Source organism: Arvicanthis niloticus, chromosome 15 (genome assembly GCF_011762505.2).
Source record: "Arvicanthis niloticus isolate mArvNil1 chromosome 15, mArvNil1.pat.X, whole genome shotgun sequence".
Classification (NCBI taxonomy): Eukaryota; Metazoa; Chordata; class Mammalia; order Rodentia; family Muridae; genus Arvicanthis; species Arvicanthis niloticus.
In genome coordinates this window covers 40617476-40636821 of record NC_047672.1, presented here as the reverse complement: position 1 = coordinate 40636821, position 19346 = coordinate 40617476, and the positions used below count along the sequence as shown (strand labels likewise).

The window sequence follows — 19346 nt, the reverse complement described above, 5'->3', positions numbered from 1 at the left end:
ATCCACTTTACTGAGCTAAATCCCAGCACTGTGCCTGCCAACACTGCTCTCCTGGGATTACCCACACTTCAGAGCTGGGAATAGCACACAGTCTAAGACACTGTCTTCCACTTTTATCTTGGGTTGCTCTGGCTTGTTTCATTTCTAGGCCAGCTATTTTCCTTAGCAAATGGAAACAATCCAATAAGTTCCTTCAGACCTTCAAAGCTGACAAAGCTGCGTATCCTAAATCCACATGGACCATTTGAGCATTAAATGAATGAAACAGCCTCCAGTGTAATGTCTGGAACACATGGATTGGGCAGGGAGTATGGGGGCCAATATTTCAGCAGTGATGAATTATTTCAGATTAGTAAGAAGAGAGACATTTGCTCCATCCCTAGGTTGCCAAGGATACCTTCACTTTTCTAAAGTATTGAAAATATTTCTTGATTCAGTAACACTGTGGTTCAAAACATTTACTAAAACCTCATCCTAATTTGCATTCTTACTACTGGCATTTTGCCACTGCAAGAAGCTGCTATTTTCTACAAGGTGCAAGTAGGGGACTGAAAGGACTCTTCTCTCTTAACCTCTCATTACACAGCAAGTATTGCCATGGCTGTCATACTGAGTAGGTCATAAGAAAAGTGAGTTTCTGAAGTAACTTTGTAAAATAATCTCCTTCAATTACCTACTGGAACCAAAGCTATAATCACAGATAGTAAAGGCTAGATTTCAACAGGTATATGGTATGGCACTCCACAGGATGAGTTAAGCCAATTAACTCACAGTATTATGGCAAACCAAGAGAAAAGTCTTGGCTGAAATTAAGACAGGTGGACTGGTACTTCTTTTGCTAATATAGTACATGGCTTAACAAGAAATGGCTGTTCTGCCTATAAAGCAATTATTTTACAGATTAGGAATCTATATGTATTGTGAGTTGCTACTATTTATAGACTTCCTATTTTGTGATGAAAGATATGTCATTGTGATGTTCTGGACAGACAGTGGTTTGAGTTATGCCATATGGCTCAAAGAATGAAATCAGTATTAATATTACTGCCTAATGCTGAGAGAATGACATGGAAGAGAGAAGTAACTATGATGTAGGAAATGTAATATACAAGATAGTGGAGGATGGAGGGAGGGCAGGGGAAGTTGGGAGGGAAAAGGAACAAAAAAATCCAGAAGATAGACAGAGAGGGGTGCGAAACAGCAAAGGAACAAGAGGGAGAAGGTGGACCAAATAAGGCAAGGGGTGTTTGGGAAGATTAACAAATTGGAATCACAATAAGCACTTTCTGGGAATGATAGGTAAATTGCTTCTTTGTAAATGATTAGGGCAATTCAAGGTAATTTCCCAACATGCTTGTCATTGCCTTTGTTTTGCTGAGTCTGACCTGAAATGCTAGCACTGCTTCAAGCTTTTGAAGATAAAAGTCTTTTTTTTTTCTCCTACCTTCCAACTTAATTCTCCAGTACTGGCTCAATATGTTCAGGGATCTCAGCATTACACTGACAACAGAAGTGAAATCTGTCAATTGTTCACATTACACACAATACAATCATGGATACAGTCCATGATTTTAAAATGGGATCTACACGGAGAAAGCATACGCTTTAGGGTGAAGAGAGAGTAGACCTGAAACCATGATGATAAATGAAGTTCTAGTGCATGAGACTGGTCAGCACTGCTCTCCAGGAAGTAGACGTAAAGGGGAATTCCATAAAACCTACACACACACACACACACACACACACACACACACACACACACACACACACTTTGATACAAAAACAAGTCTGCCATCAAAATTTTATCACCATGCTCGAAGCACATGGCCTTGCTTCCAAAGGCTACTTTAAAGCTTTGATTGGTGATGTATGCCTTCGATCCCAGCATATCAGAGGTGGCTATAGGAGGCTAAGAAACGCAATGACAGCCATAAGGCCAACCTCAGCTATTTAGTATATTAGGGGCCAACCTTGGTTACATAAGAGCCTGCCTCAAAGCAACAACAAATAAGAGTTAATTGCGGTGAAACACGCCTATGACCCCAGATTTACAGGAAGTAAGATCACTGAAGTAAGATTACTAGTTAAAGGTTAAGTTTCTCCACTTAACAAAACCGTTTCTCAAAAGTGTTAAAACACCGTGGCTAGAAAAGATGGATCAGCAGTTATGAATGCTGGCCATTCTTCCATGAGACTGGAATTCAATTCCTACCATTTCAATGAAGTGGTTCAAAACCACCTGGAATTTCAGCTCCAGGAGACTCAGCGATTTCCCTCCTCCTCTTTTCTCCTTCCAACTCCTTTCCATGTGCTCTCCCTCCAAGCTCTCAGGCAAACAATCTCCTAATTGTCCCCTGTTCCCTGTCAAATTACAAAGCAGAAAAGACTGGAGATGTAAATCAGCAGTAGAGAAGTAGCCCCACATGAAGAAAACCCCGGCTTCAATCCTCAGTACAAAAACAAAAACAAAACAAAACAAAACAAAAAAACAAATGAATCAATAGTTGACTAAATTAACTATGCTTCCTTTTAACCGTGGTATATTATACAGCCATAAAATGTGTAGTAGTCTCTGCACGTGCTCCTGGATGAAGTTCCCAGATGTAAACATTAAATAAACTGCAGAAGAATATGAGCTGTGTTCTTCCAGCTGTGTTATGATGTGTATGTGCACATCCTGAGCTTCTGACAGGAGACGCAGCAGCCTGAAACTGACCAACTGAATGAGCATCTGAAATTCTCAAACAGAAGAGCAGTCTAAAGTTTACATAATCGTATACATCAATCCTGATAGACTCACTGCTCTCTTCATCTCAACAGAGGCAAGACTGAAATAGAAATCAGATTAATATATCTTTGTATAGACCCATGGGGATAAATTACCTAAATTCAAGGATTCTAAGATTGTGTAGTACTCAACATGGGCTCCATTGTTGGTCAATTCAGCAGCATAATCATAAAAGAAGAACTTAGGCAAGATCTCCACATGCTTCTGAGTAGTGAATTTAGAAAGGGAGAGGGAATGAGGGAGAGGGGTAATGGGAGGGAAGGAGAAGGGAAAGGGAGGGAGGGAAGGAAGAAGGGAAGGACAAGTGAAGAACAAAGGAAGAAAGAGCAGAAGGGAAAGAACTAGAAATGAAGGCAGGGAAGAGTAGAGAGAGATAAGGTACCGAAGTAGAGGAGGGAGGAGAATTTACAACTGCGTCCTGGAAAGAAGTTACTAATTTACAAAAGGAAACCAGTGACATAAATAAGAATTGACAGCTGCTTTGGTGGGCCTGTGGCTTCTACTTCACTGAGTTACTCAGATCACTGTAAATGTAAATGCAAGTCAAGTAATACTGTTATTTTGCTCCTGACAAAACTGAAACAATAACACAGTGATTTGATGTATGGCATGCACAACTACATACATCGTATACACAATCATAAATAATATCTTTTCAAAGAGTTTATTCTCTGACTTATAAACAAGATCTACTGTAAAGACAAATCCCAATTCTGAAACGCAGAAGCTAACCCAGCTCCAAGACAGTTAATAATAAAACATTCAAAACGGGAAGGACACTTTTCAATTGTTTCATCTGAGAAACTGGCTTACTTTCAAAACATGTCTGCTGACCGAGGGGTTACACAGAATGTGTTCTCTGAGGGCTGGAACTGTGGCTCAGTGGGTACTACCATTGCATCCCACAACTTAGGTTTGAAATCCAGAAAACAAGGATGAAAGACCTGTCTCTGTAGAGCTGTATTCTGACTATCACATGTATGAGTTGTGACACATACATCTACAAATATCACACACAATAATAAAGAATGTTTTTTTTTCCAAAAAAAAAAAGAACACTCAACTGCCTCAAACAAATAAAAAAAGAAATATTTAATTCATCATTCAAGTTATTATTTAATTCTCGAACTTTCATTAATTACTTTGTTGCCTTCCACAGTAGTATTTACTGCGTTGCCAAATGTCTGAAAGAAGTTACAGCATCCTCTTTCTGTAAAGATGTGGTCTAGAAGGGGAGGGCGCATGATGGTACAGACGGTTATATAACTTAATACAAACTGCCGAATAAACCTAAATTCTCACGATAGCCATTTAAAAAAAAAAGAATATTTTTTCAAAGAATTTATTCTCTGACTCATACACAGGATTCCTTAGTGTTCACAGGATGTTTGTTCGTTTGTTTGTTTGTTTGTTTTTGTTTTTCTCTTCTGTAGAAAGCGAGGCTGGCCAGGATCCGGGCAGCCAAAAGTGGAAGTGCAAATGCTTACATGCAGAGCAAGCGGAACGGGCTACTGAGCAGCCAGCTGCAGGTACAGCCAAGCCCTTTGCTTCTTTGTAACCATGGGCTCCTCAGCATGATGGTGATTCAGTTCCACTTAACCATATAATTTTATTGCGGCTGATTATGAAAATGACTACTGGAACAACAAAGTGTCATTTTTATAACTTTCCACTGGACATTCTAGTTGCCTATAACAGCTTAGAAACTGTGCTAGGAGACAGTGCTGGTGGTTATGGCTTCTCTTTCCAATAACGAATTCCATCTCCTTAATTGTCCACTGTGTCATCCTGTCTACTGTGACATCAATGATGTAAAAGATCCCCAATCATTCAACAGCTTAATTATTTTTATTTCAAAATTGCATATGTACAATTTGATAGGGGTCAAGGGAGACACATGATATCTTCCTCTCCTGGTGGAGAAAAAATCGTATTCAGTAAGTGTTACAAAGGTCACAGAGTCAAAGCAGAACTTGATGAACTCTTACTGATAGAGACTTGAATTTACAATTCAAGGAGGTATAAGCTTAAAAGACCAAAGGGAGATGTACCCGCTGATCACCCAGACTTAATTATACATTTGTCTTTTTTTAGTAAGTGCCACTGGTTAATCTCGGAAAACAGGCCAGGTAGCTCTGCGCAAATGTGTAGCCCAGATTCTCCTAGTCTGCAAATTAATGAGAAAGTTCTGTGTCTTCCGTGTGTTACAGTCCTCGGAGGATGAACCGGCCTTCATTAGCAAATCTGGATCCAGCTTCGAGACACAACACCACCACCTGCTTCACTGCCTGGAGAAAACCACGGTAAGGACATAGCAGGGCAGGGTTGCAGTCTTGTACCTGACAGCACTTCTGTGCAAATATCACATTTCCAAGCAGAATTTGATCCTCTGCATCCCAAGAAAACATGCTGAAAAGCAAGGTGACAGAAAGTTTTACAGCAATTGACATGACATTGACATTGACGATTCAAGTTGGAAGTTACTAGAGTACATGCTCGACCCTAAGTGGCTGCCTTACCTCCATTCTAAGACACCATATGAATGACGAAAGTTATCTTCCAGTAACAATTGAATCAAATATTGCTTTTTCTCTATTTATAAAATGATTTAAACAGGAAGAACAATACAATTTCAAGTGCCTGCATCTAAAGAAGGAAACTAACAAAGCTGTAACAAAAACGAAGGAGATATCAGAAGAGAACATATCTCTATTATTCACAGGTGTGATGAATAGAGGCAGATATTTGAAAATGGTCTCTCTTTAGTCCAGTAAAATGGTACATGGTCACAGAGTGAACCTAGATACAGAGAAACCCCGATTTCCTCACTTGGATGTAATCAAGTGGGAATTTTTCCACAGGGACATTACCCAGTATTAACCTAGCTGCCCATGGGTACCACAGTCTGTGACCACAAAGCAGAACAAAGCATCCTTCATGTGTGAATCAAGTCACCTCACTCACAAGTGATACATTATAAATAGTCTGAATTCCAACGTGTCTCCTATCAACTTGTTTATCCAGAGAGTCACTTAGCAAATACATAATCACTTGCCTGCTCTGAACCCACTAGAGAGCCAGATCCACGGTAGTGTGAAATCAGAATGAACTCCATCACCACCAAGCCCCCATTGCACTATTCCTGCTAAAACAGGAATAATAGATGTAACTGGAGAAGGGTGGTGAGCAACGTAGGCAAGGCAGGTCCAGTGTGGGCCACTGAGGATGCATGAGTAGGCAGGCTCAGGAAAGTCTTCCTGTACATCTTTTCATTCTTTGGAGGGCTGATGGATACAGATGAGTTTGGAATTAGTCAGGCAAAGACATGGGTTCATCTCAGGCTCACACTTAAAAGATAATGTAAGTAAAGGAAGAGAGCAGAGAAGCGGATGAGGAGGCAGCAAAAGGTCCCCAGAAGATACATAAAGACTCCAAGAGAAAGACACAGCCAGGTGCTGTGCTGTCGGAGTGATTATCTCACAATAAGTGGAAAATTTTAGAAATTTAATTAGGACAGTTCCATGATTATATTTAAATTTTAAATATCATTATACCTGTACTTCTAATGTGATAGCTAGAGAACACTTTAAAATTAAGTGATAGATTAAAGATAGATTGATTTTTTCTTTCTCATGTCTTTTCCACTATTTTACCGCTGAAGAACATTTCTTAATAAAAAAAATTGTTTTTAGCCTCAAGAAATACAATTTAATTTGAGCTACTTAAAAAAATATATACAGCAACCAGAAGCAGACTACCTTCTTTAATTCCAATACCTAAGGAGATAAGTTGTATTGCCATGCGTTGTAAATGGTATCATGTGTGTTGCATGTGCGTTGTAAGAGGAAAACCCAGATTACGACTCCTTTGGGCAAGAAAATTATCACAAAATCCTGTCACCTAATCATTGTTCTCTGGACTTCGAAGAGTAGAATGTTGAATTCTATATGCTTCAAAATGCTACCCTCAGCAAAGCAACGACAAAATGAGTAACTAAAACAATCTGTTTCCCATTAGGCCATGAATCGCTTCAATTGTTTTACTAATATTTTAGGATGAGAGATGGTGAAGTTAAATTCAAAATGTGCAAAGCCTTCCATTATAAGGCCATTTCTACACACACACACACACACACACAGAGAGAGAGAGAGAGAGAGAGAGAGAGAGAGAGAGAGAGAGAGAGAGAGAGAGAGATCATAATTGAAATCATTCTCCAGCAATTTGGGCTAAGGAACGTTTGATCTTATGTTCCTGAGGCAGAATTCTTCTGTAGGCGTTTCAGGAGATAATCCTTTACTATTTTTACATTAAATTTTATATTGTGACCTTTAAAGTGTGGTAAGTGAAATGACACACCTCACTGTTTGTCCCTGAACAGGGAGTTAGAAAAATAGAGGCGATGCACCACACAGATAAGCAAAGAGGCCACGAAACCTTGGAACTAATCTCTTGCAATCTATTTCTCAGATATGGGCATATAATTCATTCTTTATTAGTAAGCAACTTATTTCTTTATTAGTTTTGCATATAATGAGAATTTTAGGGTAGCATCAAAAGAAATGGAAATGCCTGAGATTTCTCAACTTCTAATTAAGACATTTCTATGCCACATGAAGATGCTTGCTAGTATACAATAGGTAATCTAATTTAGGATATCCTGTCACCGTAGTCTCTTTTTAGGTTCAGTCATAATAAAGTCACTATGAGCTTATAAGCTCCCCTGGATAGTTTTGTATTCATCTAAGAGTTTTGTTTTGGTTCTTTAGTTTATAACATTCTAATTTTATGCTTAAACTAATGAACGATATATATTTTTAAATGTTGGCCTGTAAATAAACACTGTATCAGCTCTCACACCTCCATCTCCAGTTCTAGCTAGACAGATTCTTTTCCATGGCAAAGTTCCCTAAAGGAATTTTGATTTTGATATTTTAGTCTTTCCGTGACCCGTTGGCTCAAGTCTAACCTGAATCTGAGTGTATTTTTAAGTTATAAAAGAAAAGTACTTAATTTCTTTTAAATTCTGAAATCCTTTATCTGACTCCTTCGCATTTCCTGACAACTCTCCCACAGAACCACGAGTTTGTGGATGAACAAGTCTTTGAAGAAAGCTGCATGGAAGTGGCCACGGTTAACCGCCCTTCAAGTCACAGTCCCTCTCTCTCTTCACAACAAGGAGTCACCAGCACTTGCTGCTCACGGAGACACAAAAAGACTTTCCGCATCCCTAATGCCAACGTGTCGGGAAGTCATAGAGGCAGTGTGCAAGAACTCAGTACAATTCAGATCAGATGTGTGGAAAGAACTCCACTATCCAACAGGTACCTGGGGTTGATCTGTACTGTGTTAATGCCTGTCCTGTTTCACAGACCATGTCTGCGGCAATCATGGTGCGACCAAAGTGGCCTTTAATCCTAGTACCAAGGAAACAAGGGAAAACAGACAAAGCAAAAGTGAGAATATTTGTTAAGGGTCTAAAGCTGCATCAGGAGGCAGAGGAAATGGCTTGTTACATAAATCGATTGCCATAAAAGCCTAAAGACTTGGAGTCCAAATTCTCTAGAATGCCACATAAAAGCCAGTCATACATTGCAGTTATGTAAAATCCCATCACTTGGGAGGCAGAGACAGGGAATCCTGCGGAGAATTTGGGGTTGGGTACCGAGAATAGCTGGAGTTGATGAGTCAGCGAGAACCCTGTATCAATACATGAAATTGAGAGCAATCAGGAAGGCATCCACCTCCCTGATCTTTCTTCTTGTGCCAATGGGAAGTTTACAATAAGTCTGTCACTTGAAGAAAACCTCAGGCTTCGGATACTTAGAGCTAAGCCTTTGAGGTTCTTAACATATGGCTTATCATTAAGTGGGAGCTTTCAAGAAATTATAACTTTTCAAAACCACACCATCCCTAAAATTTCGTAGCCTTAGGTGTTACAGAAATCTCCATGGGATGACATTCCATGCTGAAGCCTCTCAAAGTCTCTGCCAAAAGAAACTATTTCAGTGGTTAGCTGAGCCCTTTTCTTTATATTTTTATAGAACATACTTTGAGAAACGATTGACTGAACTAATTTGGGTAGGATTTTAGGAATGTGACTCATGTTAATAAACCAGCTAACATTTTATGATAATATGTTAAAGTGGTTTAAAATGGAGTATCGCTTATTTATTTTAAATATTATTTTAGTAGTAAAATATGAATTCTTCAGTTACGTGAAAAACAACAAAGTAACTTACTTGTTCCAAACTACTTTTCTCCTTCGTTAGCCGATCCAGCTTAAATGCCAAAATGGAAGAGTGTGTTAAACTAAACTGTGAACAACCTTACGTGACCACAGCAATAATAAGCATCCCAACACCTCCGGTAACTACACCAGAAGGCGACGACAGGCCTGAGTCTCCTGAGTATTCGGGAGGAAATATCGTCAGGGTGTCTGCATTGTAAGACAATTGGCACAGGTCTGAGAGAATTTGAGCCCTGACTATGGAAAGAATCTAAATGAGAAGAAAGAAGAAATAATATTCCCTTTTTGCATATTAAGACAGCAAAGCAAGAAGGTTGGCGATGAAACAAAAATAAAGATTTCAGAGTTGAAGATGTGAATCAATCCACCAAAAGGCATTTCTAGACAGCGTTCGACCTGACCACGGAAGATGACTCTGTGGCCCTTTGACTTTGTGAATGAGCACAATGAAATGCCATCTATCGATGCTTCTTATGATCAGAACTCTTTTTTAATAAAACAAATAAAACGAATCTTTGAACATAATGTTCCAGTTGAATGCGAAACAAAAAAAAAAATATGGAAAACATTTTGATAAAAATTTTTCCTGTTAAAAACCATGAACATTGGCTCTGGTGAAGATTACTGTCGATGAGAAATTCATACGATCCGTTTGTGTGGACTGAAGGAAACCATCCCAATGCATGCTAGAATTCTTTGGAGCAGTGATCTCAGTTTCCTTATGTTGTCTTCAGAATAGGCATGACAAACTATACCTGTAGAAAGGGGAAATTTCTGTGCACTTACAATGGGCTGATTGTCCATGTTCTATGGTGGGCTGTGCAAATAAACTCCTTTTAGCACTGCAGTGTCTCATGGGGATGCACACTAGTAAATCTAAAGTGTTCGGATAGTTCAGTATTGATTATTGTTTAACCTTGCACCTAGTCATTGTTATAACTGCAATAATTCATTCTATATCTGTTGTTCTATATCAGGAATCAGAATTTTCTTTTGGACTTTCCATATATTCATAGATACAGTTAGAGCCACATTCATAGAAAGACTCCTGGTGTGGCCGAGTTTTAGGTGACTTTTTAATCCAAAACTATTGTGTCATAAATGTTTTTTGGTAATATTTTTTGGTCCACCGTACTTCTGTGACCCAGTGCATTATCTGTTCCTGGATCTCTCTAGTGTCTTTCTACTGAGCTTACCCATTAATGACAGGATTAGTGTTTACTGTAGTAATAAAACAAAAGTTTCCTGCCTTTTGTATTTCTCAAACAGTTATTATAAAAAGACTGTCATCAATCCCCTTGATAAAAACTAGAGTAAAGGAGTTGACATGAAATATCTCCAGTGTTTTCACTATTTATAGAAAACCCAGACCCTGCAAACCCATATGTGTTTGCTGAGAGGAGTTAAATGGTACTTTAAAAAATTAAAAAAAAACACAGGATGAATGATTTCAGAATCTAACTCAATGTATTAATTATTTTGCTTCAGATCTTCAATACATTTTGAGAACAACTGAAATGCAGAAATAAACTGAAGTGCTTTGTGTAGCAATATTTGTGAGAGCATGCTTTCAATGCATCCAAGAAAGCAACAATGTATCTCAAAAGATTCTAGTGTATCACAAGGCACCAAGTTCTCTGCAAAATCAGAAAAAGGGAATGTGATGATGTGAAGTTGAACACTATGTACATTTAAGTGAAAAGTCTTGCTACCTTTTCACTCTTGACTATCCGCAGATGTGTCTGCACGTGACAGTGTAAAAACAAAAAACAAAGTTTTATGTCGAATGAAAAGTTTTGTTCATTCCAAGCCACCACTGTAAGAACGAAAGCTTAGTTTCTATACATGAAAAAGAATTAATAATTAGTTCTCTATCATAGAGATTTTGAAATGCTTATCACAATTTACCATAAAGACGGAATTAATCCAAACATTTTCAGGTAAAGCCAGAAACGGTCACTTCCCGTTTATAGAATAGCTTCTAGGACAGTGCTAAGCACACAGTAGATCTTCTTCGTCAAAGCTGAGTGACAGAAAGAAGAACTCAGCTGACTGTCGGGAAGACCTGGCTTTACTCCTAGTGTGTCTTTTAAAAAGTTACTAATATTCCTACTACATGAATATTAACAATTCTATTAACACCTGCCTGTTGTCACTTTATGCTTCTAGAGCAAATATATAGTGAAACTTCTTTGATGGCATTTATTGAAAACATTTTTTAAAATAAGTACAATCTGGAACATTTAACATCCTTTGATTCCCAATAAGAAATTCTATTTTCATGTTCTTAATAGGACATAAAACAACACAGACTTAGCTTATTTTGGTTGGTAATTATTCTTCCCGTTTTGGTTTGTCGTTTATCACAAATTATTAATTTCTTCAGATTTTCAGAAATGAAATTTAAAAATAATCTTTTGGATGTTTTAGGTGATTTAAAAATATACTGTGTTGGTGGTGAATGACTATTGATGACCGTGTTAAGTGCAACTGTACTGTAAGTGAAATGTAATTATTTCTGTGTATCATATGGAGTAACTAAGGTCATTGTTTTTGAAATTTTGTTTGAAATTCATATATCTTATTTCAAAGGATAGCATAATATCTGCGTTATGCTGGAAAAAATAGACCTTTGGAGAATACTTAAATAAAACATGTGCATGCTTGAACAGGACAACATGGTTGACTATGGCCCTTTTTTCTTAGATTTAGTCACTTTCCAAAAGATGTGTCACACTAACAATAAATCTAAAAGGACCCTGTGAATCATGCAGGCTAAAAAAAAACTCAAGACTTCACTGTACTATAACCTAGTTAAGACAATAGCTTTTCTCCAACAGTAGGATGCCAGAGAGATACAACATGGAGCGGGCAATCACTTAGAAAACCCAGACTTTTGAGCTAGACATACTCTTATCACTGTTGCTTGTATCACACAAAGTGAAATTGAAAAATTGCAGTATTGGTCAGAGCTTGTTTCAATTCTTAATCAAAGTAGAGGGATCTGGGGTAAGAAAATGGGTGACTTATATGTCTATAACTATGTGCGTGTACATAGATGGTAAATGAGAGATATATGACTGATGAGAGAGAGAGAGAGAGAGAGAGAGAGAGAGGATGGAGATAGATAAATGATTGGTGATAATAGATAGATACATACATACTTAGATAGATACATAGATGAGAGATAGATGATGATAGATGATTAATAAACAGATACTAGTTTTATTTTAAGATACACTGCATTTTTTACATTTTAATTAAAATATAACTATATCACTACCCATTTCCTTTCCTCCCATGATCCCCTCTCATTTTTGCTCCTTCTAATCTTTCCATGCCCCCTCAAACTGAGAGCCTCTTTTTTATTGTTGTTATAACCATATATAGGAAAATATACAAAAACAATCTACAGAGTTCATTTTTGTTGTATGTGTGTATATGGCTTCAGGGACAACCCTTATGTATTAGATCAGGGAGGTAATCCATCCCTGTTCAAATCATGTGCTTGTACTGACTGCCTTTTCAGTATCTTGGAAGAGACAAAGGGGGGAAATTACATTTTAAAAAGAAGAAGAAGAAGGAAAGGAGACAAGCCATTTAGTACAAATACTACTTTTCACTCTTTCTGTATATTATCCTTTCAGTATACAGTCTCCATATTTTCAGTAATTATTTTATATAATGGGCTGTGACTTGCTGACATATCAGTCCTGCCTTTAAAAAGTTCCTTGCTCCTTTCTCTTTCCTTCACTTTATTCACCACAGTGGCTTGGAAAGAGCCTCTGGGGAGTTTCTCTCATGTTTGCCAGCAACGTCACTCAAAAGAGTAAAAACGGTTCTTGATTTCAAGCACAAGAGTCCTCTGAGTCTCATGAGATAGACAAGCCCTCTTCCCAGAAGAGTTATTGAAGTGTTTTCTTGGTTAACTCACAGGTGTAAAGATAGTTATTGCCCTGTGTAAACCTGAACAAAATTTTCAATATGATTATGTAGATACACCATTTTTTATTGAAAATAAAAATTTAAACCATTTCTATCTCAGTTAGTTACATTTAAGAGACTGAAGTTTTTCTTATAATGCTATTATGTTTTATTTCTAAGAAATTAATATTTTAAACAACGATATGCTTGAAATAGCTATATTTATAGCAAAGGCTTTCCCATAGTAATAATGTTTTGGTTTTGACTGCTCACCCTACATATCCGTCTCTTCTCCTCAAACATCCTCTGGTTCTACTTTAGTTGATGAACCAGCATTTTTTTTATTTAATTTAATTTGGTTTTTTACTTGTTCACTTTACATCCTACTCACTACCCCCTCCAGTCAGCCCCTCTCACAATTCTTCCTCCATCACGCCCTCCCCTTCTCCTCTGAGTGGCTGTATCCCCCTACGAGTCCCCTCTATCCTGGCACTTTGTGAAGTCTTAGCAAAGCTAGGCATTTCCTCTCCCACTGAGGCCAGACAAGGCAGCCCAGCTAATACAACATATCCCAAGGACAGGCAACAGCTTTTGGAATAGCCTCCGCTTCAGTTGTTCAGGACCCACATGATGGTCAAGCTGCACATCTACTACATATGTGTGAGGAGGCCTAGGTCCAGCCTGTGTATGTTCTTTGGTTGGTGATTCAGACTCTGAGAGCCCCGGGAGCTCAGATGAGTTGACTCTGTTGATCTTCCTGTCAGGTTCCTATCCCCTTTGAGGCCACAGTTCTTCCTCCTATTCTTTAATAAGAGTCCCCAAGCACCACCACTGTTTGAGCCAGAATTTTTAATATTTGGTTTCAGTCTACTCAATTGCTTTGTCAGGGTTGTTTATTAGAAGACCAAAAAGCATTTTACTTATTATCAGTTTTAAGTAGTTATTCTCTAAGAGTCTAAGGCCATGCACAGCAGAGAATAAGAACCCAAAATAACACAAAAAAGAAACAAGTCCTAAGAACTCCAAAAGGAGATATGAGACTTGAAATTGAAAGAACTTTGAATTGGGTTAAAGAATTGCTCAAATTTCCCTATCAACTCACCTTCTTTAGCAGATAAAAGATTTTATATCAGAATACAGCAAAAAAAATTAAGGTAGAATATTATGCCAACCTGGGAAGAAATCAATGCACGAATTGTCAAACTCAACCTCTATCGTGTTCTTTCAGCATGCAGCTTTTTAAATTGATTCATAGTGAGCTGTGAGTCATGATGGCTACCAAACATGAAAACGCAAAAACAATGAGACTGCCCATGAGGCCAGTCATTAAACATTTTCTATACAGAAAGTGTCAGAACTGAGAAATAGCAAGTCATGGAGTCCCTAATTGAAAAGTGTAACAATTAAAATTAAATATATAACATTCTGTAAAACAGTTTCTATTGCTTAGAAATACTGTGATGCAGTAGCTTCTTCTAAATTCAAACATTATCAAAGACAGATAATCAACTTTTCTTTCTTTTTTTTATTAATCCAAAAATGTTCCTCACCTTAATTAAAGTGTACTGCTACAAAAGGCTTCTGGACTCACCATTAGTAATTAAAATAAAATGAAAACTAGCTAGGAAACATATTACTGTCCTTATGACAAAGAATTTTCCAGAAACCTCACAACTATGCAACATTGTATCTGTTTGTGAGAATGGTGGAAACGTGACTGTTACAGAGACTTGCTTTCATTTTAAAGCAAAGTCTGCCAAACTTTAAAAGTTGCTGATGAATTATGTAATCATAGTCCCTAATCAGCTCCCAGGCTAAGTCCTAAAAGCTAAGGGTAACAGAACAGAAACATTCAGAAGTTATATAAATCACCTTGATCTCTCCACTTTAGTATTCTTTGTAACTTCTTAAAGTCTTGCAGACATTTTTTAGAGAATGGCCACAAAGGGCCTATTGGCATTTAGTACCACATGCGAAATGAGGTTCTAAGAAACTCTGATGGGCAAAATAACTGCATTCTTCAGCATCCCAAATAAATATGATAAAGTTAAAATGCCCCTGCTTATTTCCATCTTTACAAAGAAATCCAAAAATTTTATTTGTCCCTAATAAAATAAAAGGCTTCAGTAAACTGTAAACACAGGCATTTGATTTATAGGGAACTGTAGGAAATTTAATGTACCTTTTAAAATGGTACTTGGGAGGTAACTACCTGCCATAAAACTTCTTCTTTTGGCTTCATCGTTTTCTTGTTTTATGTTCAAAAATAACACTGGCGTTAAGAATAATTTCTCTTTCTCCTCCATTTCAATCTTTCTCTTTCTACCACCCAAATGGTAAATTTATTATCCATTGTATTGTGCCCAAAACTTCTTTGACATGAAAGTTTGAGGTGTAATTTTCACTCAAAAGACATGCATGTGAGAACACATGTTGCATTATACACCCACATAATACACTGTAGAAATTTGATGGGATATTGTAGTTTTATAAAATTTTTTAAAATTTCTATAAAGATATAATTTCTCAAAATTGGTTTCAGAGAGAAAAATATTATTTCTGAATATCATCTACACACTAGGTCTATGCGACAAGAAAGAACTAATAGCAATGTGTGCTGCATTGCTAAAAGGAAGCGTATCAGAAAGTACTGCTGTCTAAAGCAAGATGTATTTATTCACTCAAAAATAGAAGAGCCAAATAATTAATAATAATAATAATAATAATAATTAATAATAAATGGTTGACTCTAGAAACTGGAATCCAGAAAGCCTTTCAGGGATCCAAGGTTTGAAGCCTAGAGGGGTCAGTTTCTCAAACATATCTAAAATTTAATTAGGTGGCAAAAATTCTGTCATTTGGATAAATTTTGGTGCAATTATTTATGATTAGATATAGGTTTATTCATTTTGTAGGGATGCTAAAAAATAATTCAATACATATTTTCCATTAGCTGTTTCTTCTAGGTATAGTATGGCAACCCAATTCTGAGCAAATGTAGGAACAATTACTATGAAAACAGTTTGAAGACTGAAATTCAGGGGCAAAAATCAGACAATGACAAGTCTGGTTTAGGTAGCTGAATAGCCATTATTCTGTTAACATATTTTTTAACTCTTCTGAAATGTATTCAAAATTTAAATACAAATGATAACCAGAATAACTACGGTTTTTTCTTTTTTTATGAAACTGTAGTTCCTTTTTGCTATTTAAAATTTTTTCATACAATATATTTGGATCATTTTCTTTTCTTTCCCCAATGCCTGTCAGATCTATTCCCCACTCCACTCTCACTCAATGTAGCATTCTTCATCTCTTAAAAGAATTAATGTACATGTCCATGCACATACACATACACACAAATGTGCACACATGCGCATACACACAGAGGGACACACACAGACATACACATAGAGTCTGCCCTACAGAGGAACTTTCTCTCACATCAGTTATCTGTAGAAAAATTTTAAACCAGCAACATGGCTGCACTGGCAAGGAATTACACCCAAAGACCTTCTAGGTTTATGTGATATGGCTGAAATGCAGACACTGTGGATTTCAGTATAATCTAGCTAGCATAATACAGACATGCTTTTGGTGTACACCTTTAATCCCTAACAACAAAGGTAATTTTAGTTTGTAGAAGGAAGCATCGTTGTTTGAAAGTGATGTCTAATTTAGGAGCAGACAAAGTGACAAATCAGAGAAAGATTTAAAAGAATGAGTCAGAGATAGGATATTCCCAAGTCTCACAAAGACAGCACAGGAGAGAAGCTATTTAAAAGAACAGAATAGAAAAGACAGGCTACATAAGAGCAGAGCTGGGTGAGGGAAGAGAAGGCATGTGTGTGTGTGTCGTGTGAAACACACTGGCACTTTTACTTGGACAATTTTACAGACAGAACAAGCTACTCACAGGTAATGACAGAACTACTCAGAGAAGAAGCCAGAAGATTAGAAATTATTGCCAAAGTTAGGATGAGAGCAGGCAGAGCAATTCAGTCAGAAACAGAGAAAACCCAGAGTGAATCAGTCATCTTGGAAGATTAGATTGTATGGAGGCTAGAAGCTTCCAGGCCTAGGCCTAGGGATAATTAGAACAGAGAAAGAAATTCTCTAAGCTCACACAAAGCCAAGACAGGTACTCACACAACTTTAGTGTGACTCTCATCTCATCCCATCATCTGAGGAGATAAAAGCAACATTTCCCTTCTTCATGCTGCAATGTTGTTTGTGTGGAACTTGTGAAGGTCTTATGCATGCTGTCATAGTCTCTGTCACGCATGCATCGGCCCTGCTGTGTCTGAAAAACTCCGTTTTATTAGAGCCATTCATCACTACTATTAGCAGTCTTTCTGCCTCCTCTTCCATCCAGATCCCTGAGCCTTGTGGGGGAGGGGTGGGTTGTTAAAGACATCTCATTTCAGTGTGAGTGCTTCAAAGTTTCTCACTCTGCACACTATGTAGCAATAGGTCTCTGTGCCAATTACCATTTACTTTCTCTGATGAGGCTTAACTGGTGCACTGGATTTATAGATATAACAGTGTCATTAGGAGTTGTTTTTATGGCTGTGTTTATTTATCAGAATAATAGTAGGTTCTCCCCTAGAGCCTATGACTTACCTAGACTCAGCTTCTTGTTCCTATTAGCAATATCAGGCATAGCCCTTATCTGATGGAACGAATCTTAAATCCATTTTTAAATAAACTAGTTGATTACTCCCATAACTATTGCACCAATGAACACATCTTACAAATAGGTTGTTATAGCTAGCAAAATTAATACTTAGATGAAATTTATGATTACAGTTCTCCTCTGTTAGCATGCATAGCATCTTCCAGCACTATGAATACTAGCCAATAGGAGTGAAGTTTCCAGTTGAGGAGAATCAGCTAGATTTCTCCATACTATGAGTGTATAGCATAGCATAGCATTGTTTACATACTATATATAAACACAAGTGGGGTTTTAGAATTGAGTTGTGGGGATAACCAGTAACATAGGCAATGGTGTGTAATGTTTGTGGAGAGTGTGTCCACAGGACTCCTTTATCAAACAGCTCAAAAAATATGTAACTCATTCCTACTACTGGAGTTTTATTTGGTAGCATATGATGTATATAGTTAGGGTATTGTCTCGCTCATTATATGGTAACTCCATTTAAATTCCTTTCATATATGTGTATACATACATATATTTATGTATATATATATTATGTATGTACATATATGTATATATATATATATGTATATATACATATATTTGTGTGTTTGTGTATATATATTAGAAAGCATCTACAGTATTAGGTTTTTATATGCCTTTTCAAAAAGTCTTAGTGTTAGTTGGTAAATTCAAATAGAAATATTGGATGTAATATAAGGAGGGATATCTAACACTTTTGGCTTCTAATTAGACATATTAATATATCACTTCTCATGACAAAGAAGAAAAATACTGAGTGTCTAAAATATGTCATAAAAGCATAATTTCAAAAGCTAATTTTAAAAAATGAGAGGAAGTCAAAGAAACTGACTTAAACAGCCAGTGAACTCCTTGCAAAAGACACAGAAATTTATGCAATAATAAGAGGTTTTGAGAAATGTATTATATATATTTCAGTTGTTTTATTATAAAACTTCTGACTGTTTTTAATGTCTCAAATAAATCTTACAGGGAAAAAACACTTTAAGGGCAATGGTGAACATCTGTGTACACAGACACACAACACATGCGAACATACTACATACAACAGACACACAACGCACAGGAACATACTGCATACAACCCAGACACACAATGCATATGAACATACTACATACACAACTCTGAACAGGCAGAATGCAGTGCTGAACTTAATGTGCAGCCTGAATCAAATGTGAAAAGAATGTGGATAAAAGTGTCTTCTTCCTAGAAACCATTACACCTTACAGGGTTTGTTTTCTTTCTCAACTGTAGAAATTATCATATTGCAACTCCTATACTAGGGTTTTCAATGAATCGCTCTAAAGGAAGCGATTTAAAGCAGCACTCCTGATATTACTGAACAGTGTTATCTTTTCTCTGAAGATAAAAGGCCTGGGAGTCTGAGACTCTCACTAACTAGCACAAAGAAGAGCTAAGGTAATGATGATTTTTGAGAGCACACAAGAAAAAAATCATCATTGTTTGTTGAATTGCAAATTTATTAAAAACCTGTGGGTTTTATCTTTTTGTTTAAAAATATTTTTCATGTCTTTTGATCATGTTTCCTCTTCCAACTCCTCAGAGATTCTCCCTACTTCCTTAGCAATCCAAATTTGTTCTCTCTCTCTCTCTCTCTCTCTCTCTCTCTCTCTCTCTCTCTCTCTCTCTCTCTCTCTCTCATCTCTCACACACACACACACACA

The 19346-nt window shown here is 37.1% G+C and overlaps 1 protein-coding gene across 1 annotated transcript in view; it reads left to right on the top strand.

The window, feature by feature from the left end:
- Kcnd2 (potassium voltage-gated channel subfamily D member 2) overlaps positions 1–11712 on the top strand; it is a 465250-nt gene extending 453538 nt beyond the window's left edge. The window contains exons 3-6 of the mRNA XM_034519602.2: positions 4222–4317; positions 4999–5091; positions 7862–8109; positions 9058–11712. Of these exons, the coding sequence (XP_034375493.1) occupies positions 4222–4317; positions 4999–5091; positions 7862–8109; positions 9058–9235 (615 nt within the window). The 3' untranslated portion in view covers positions 9236–11712. The remainder of the gene's footprint in view (positions 1–4221; positions 4318–4998; positions 5092–7861; positions 8110–9057) is intronic.
- Positions 11713–19346: the final 7634 nt, after the last annotated feature.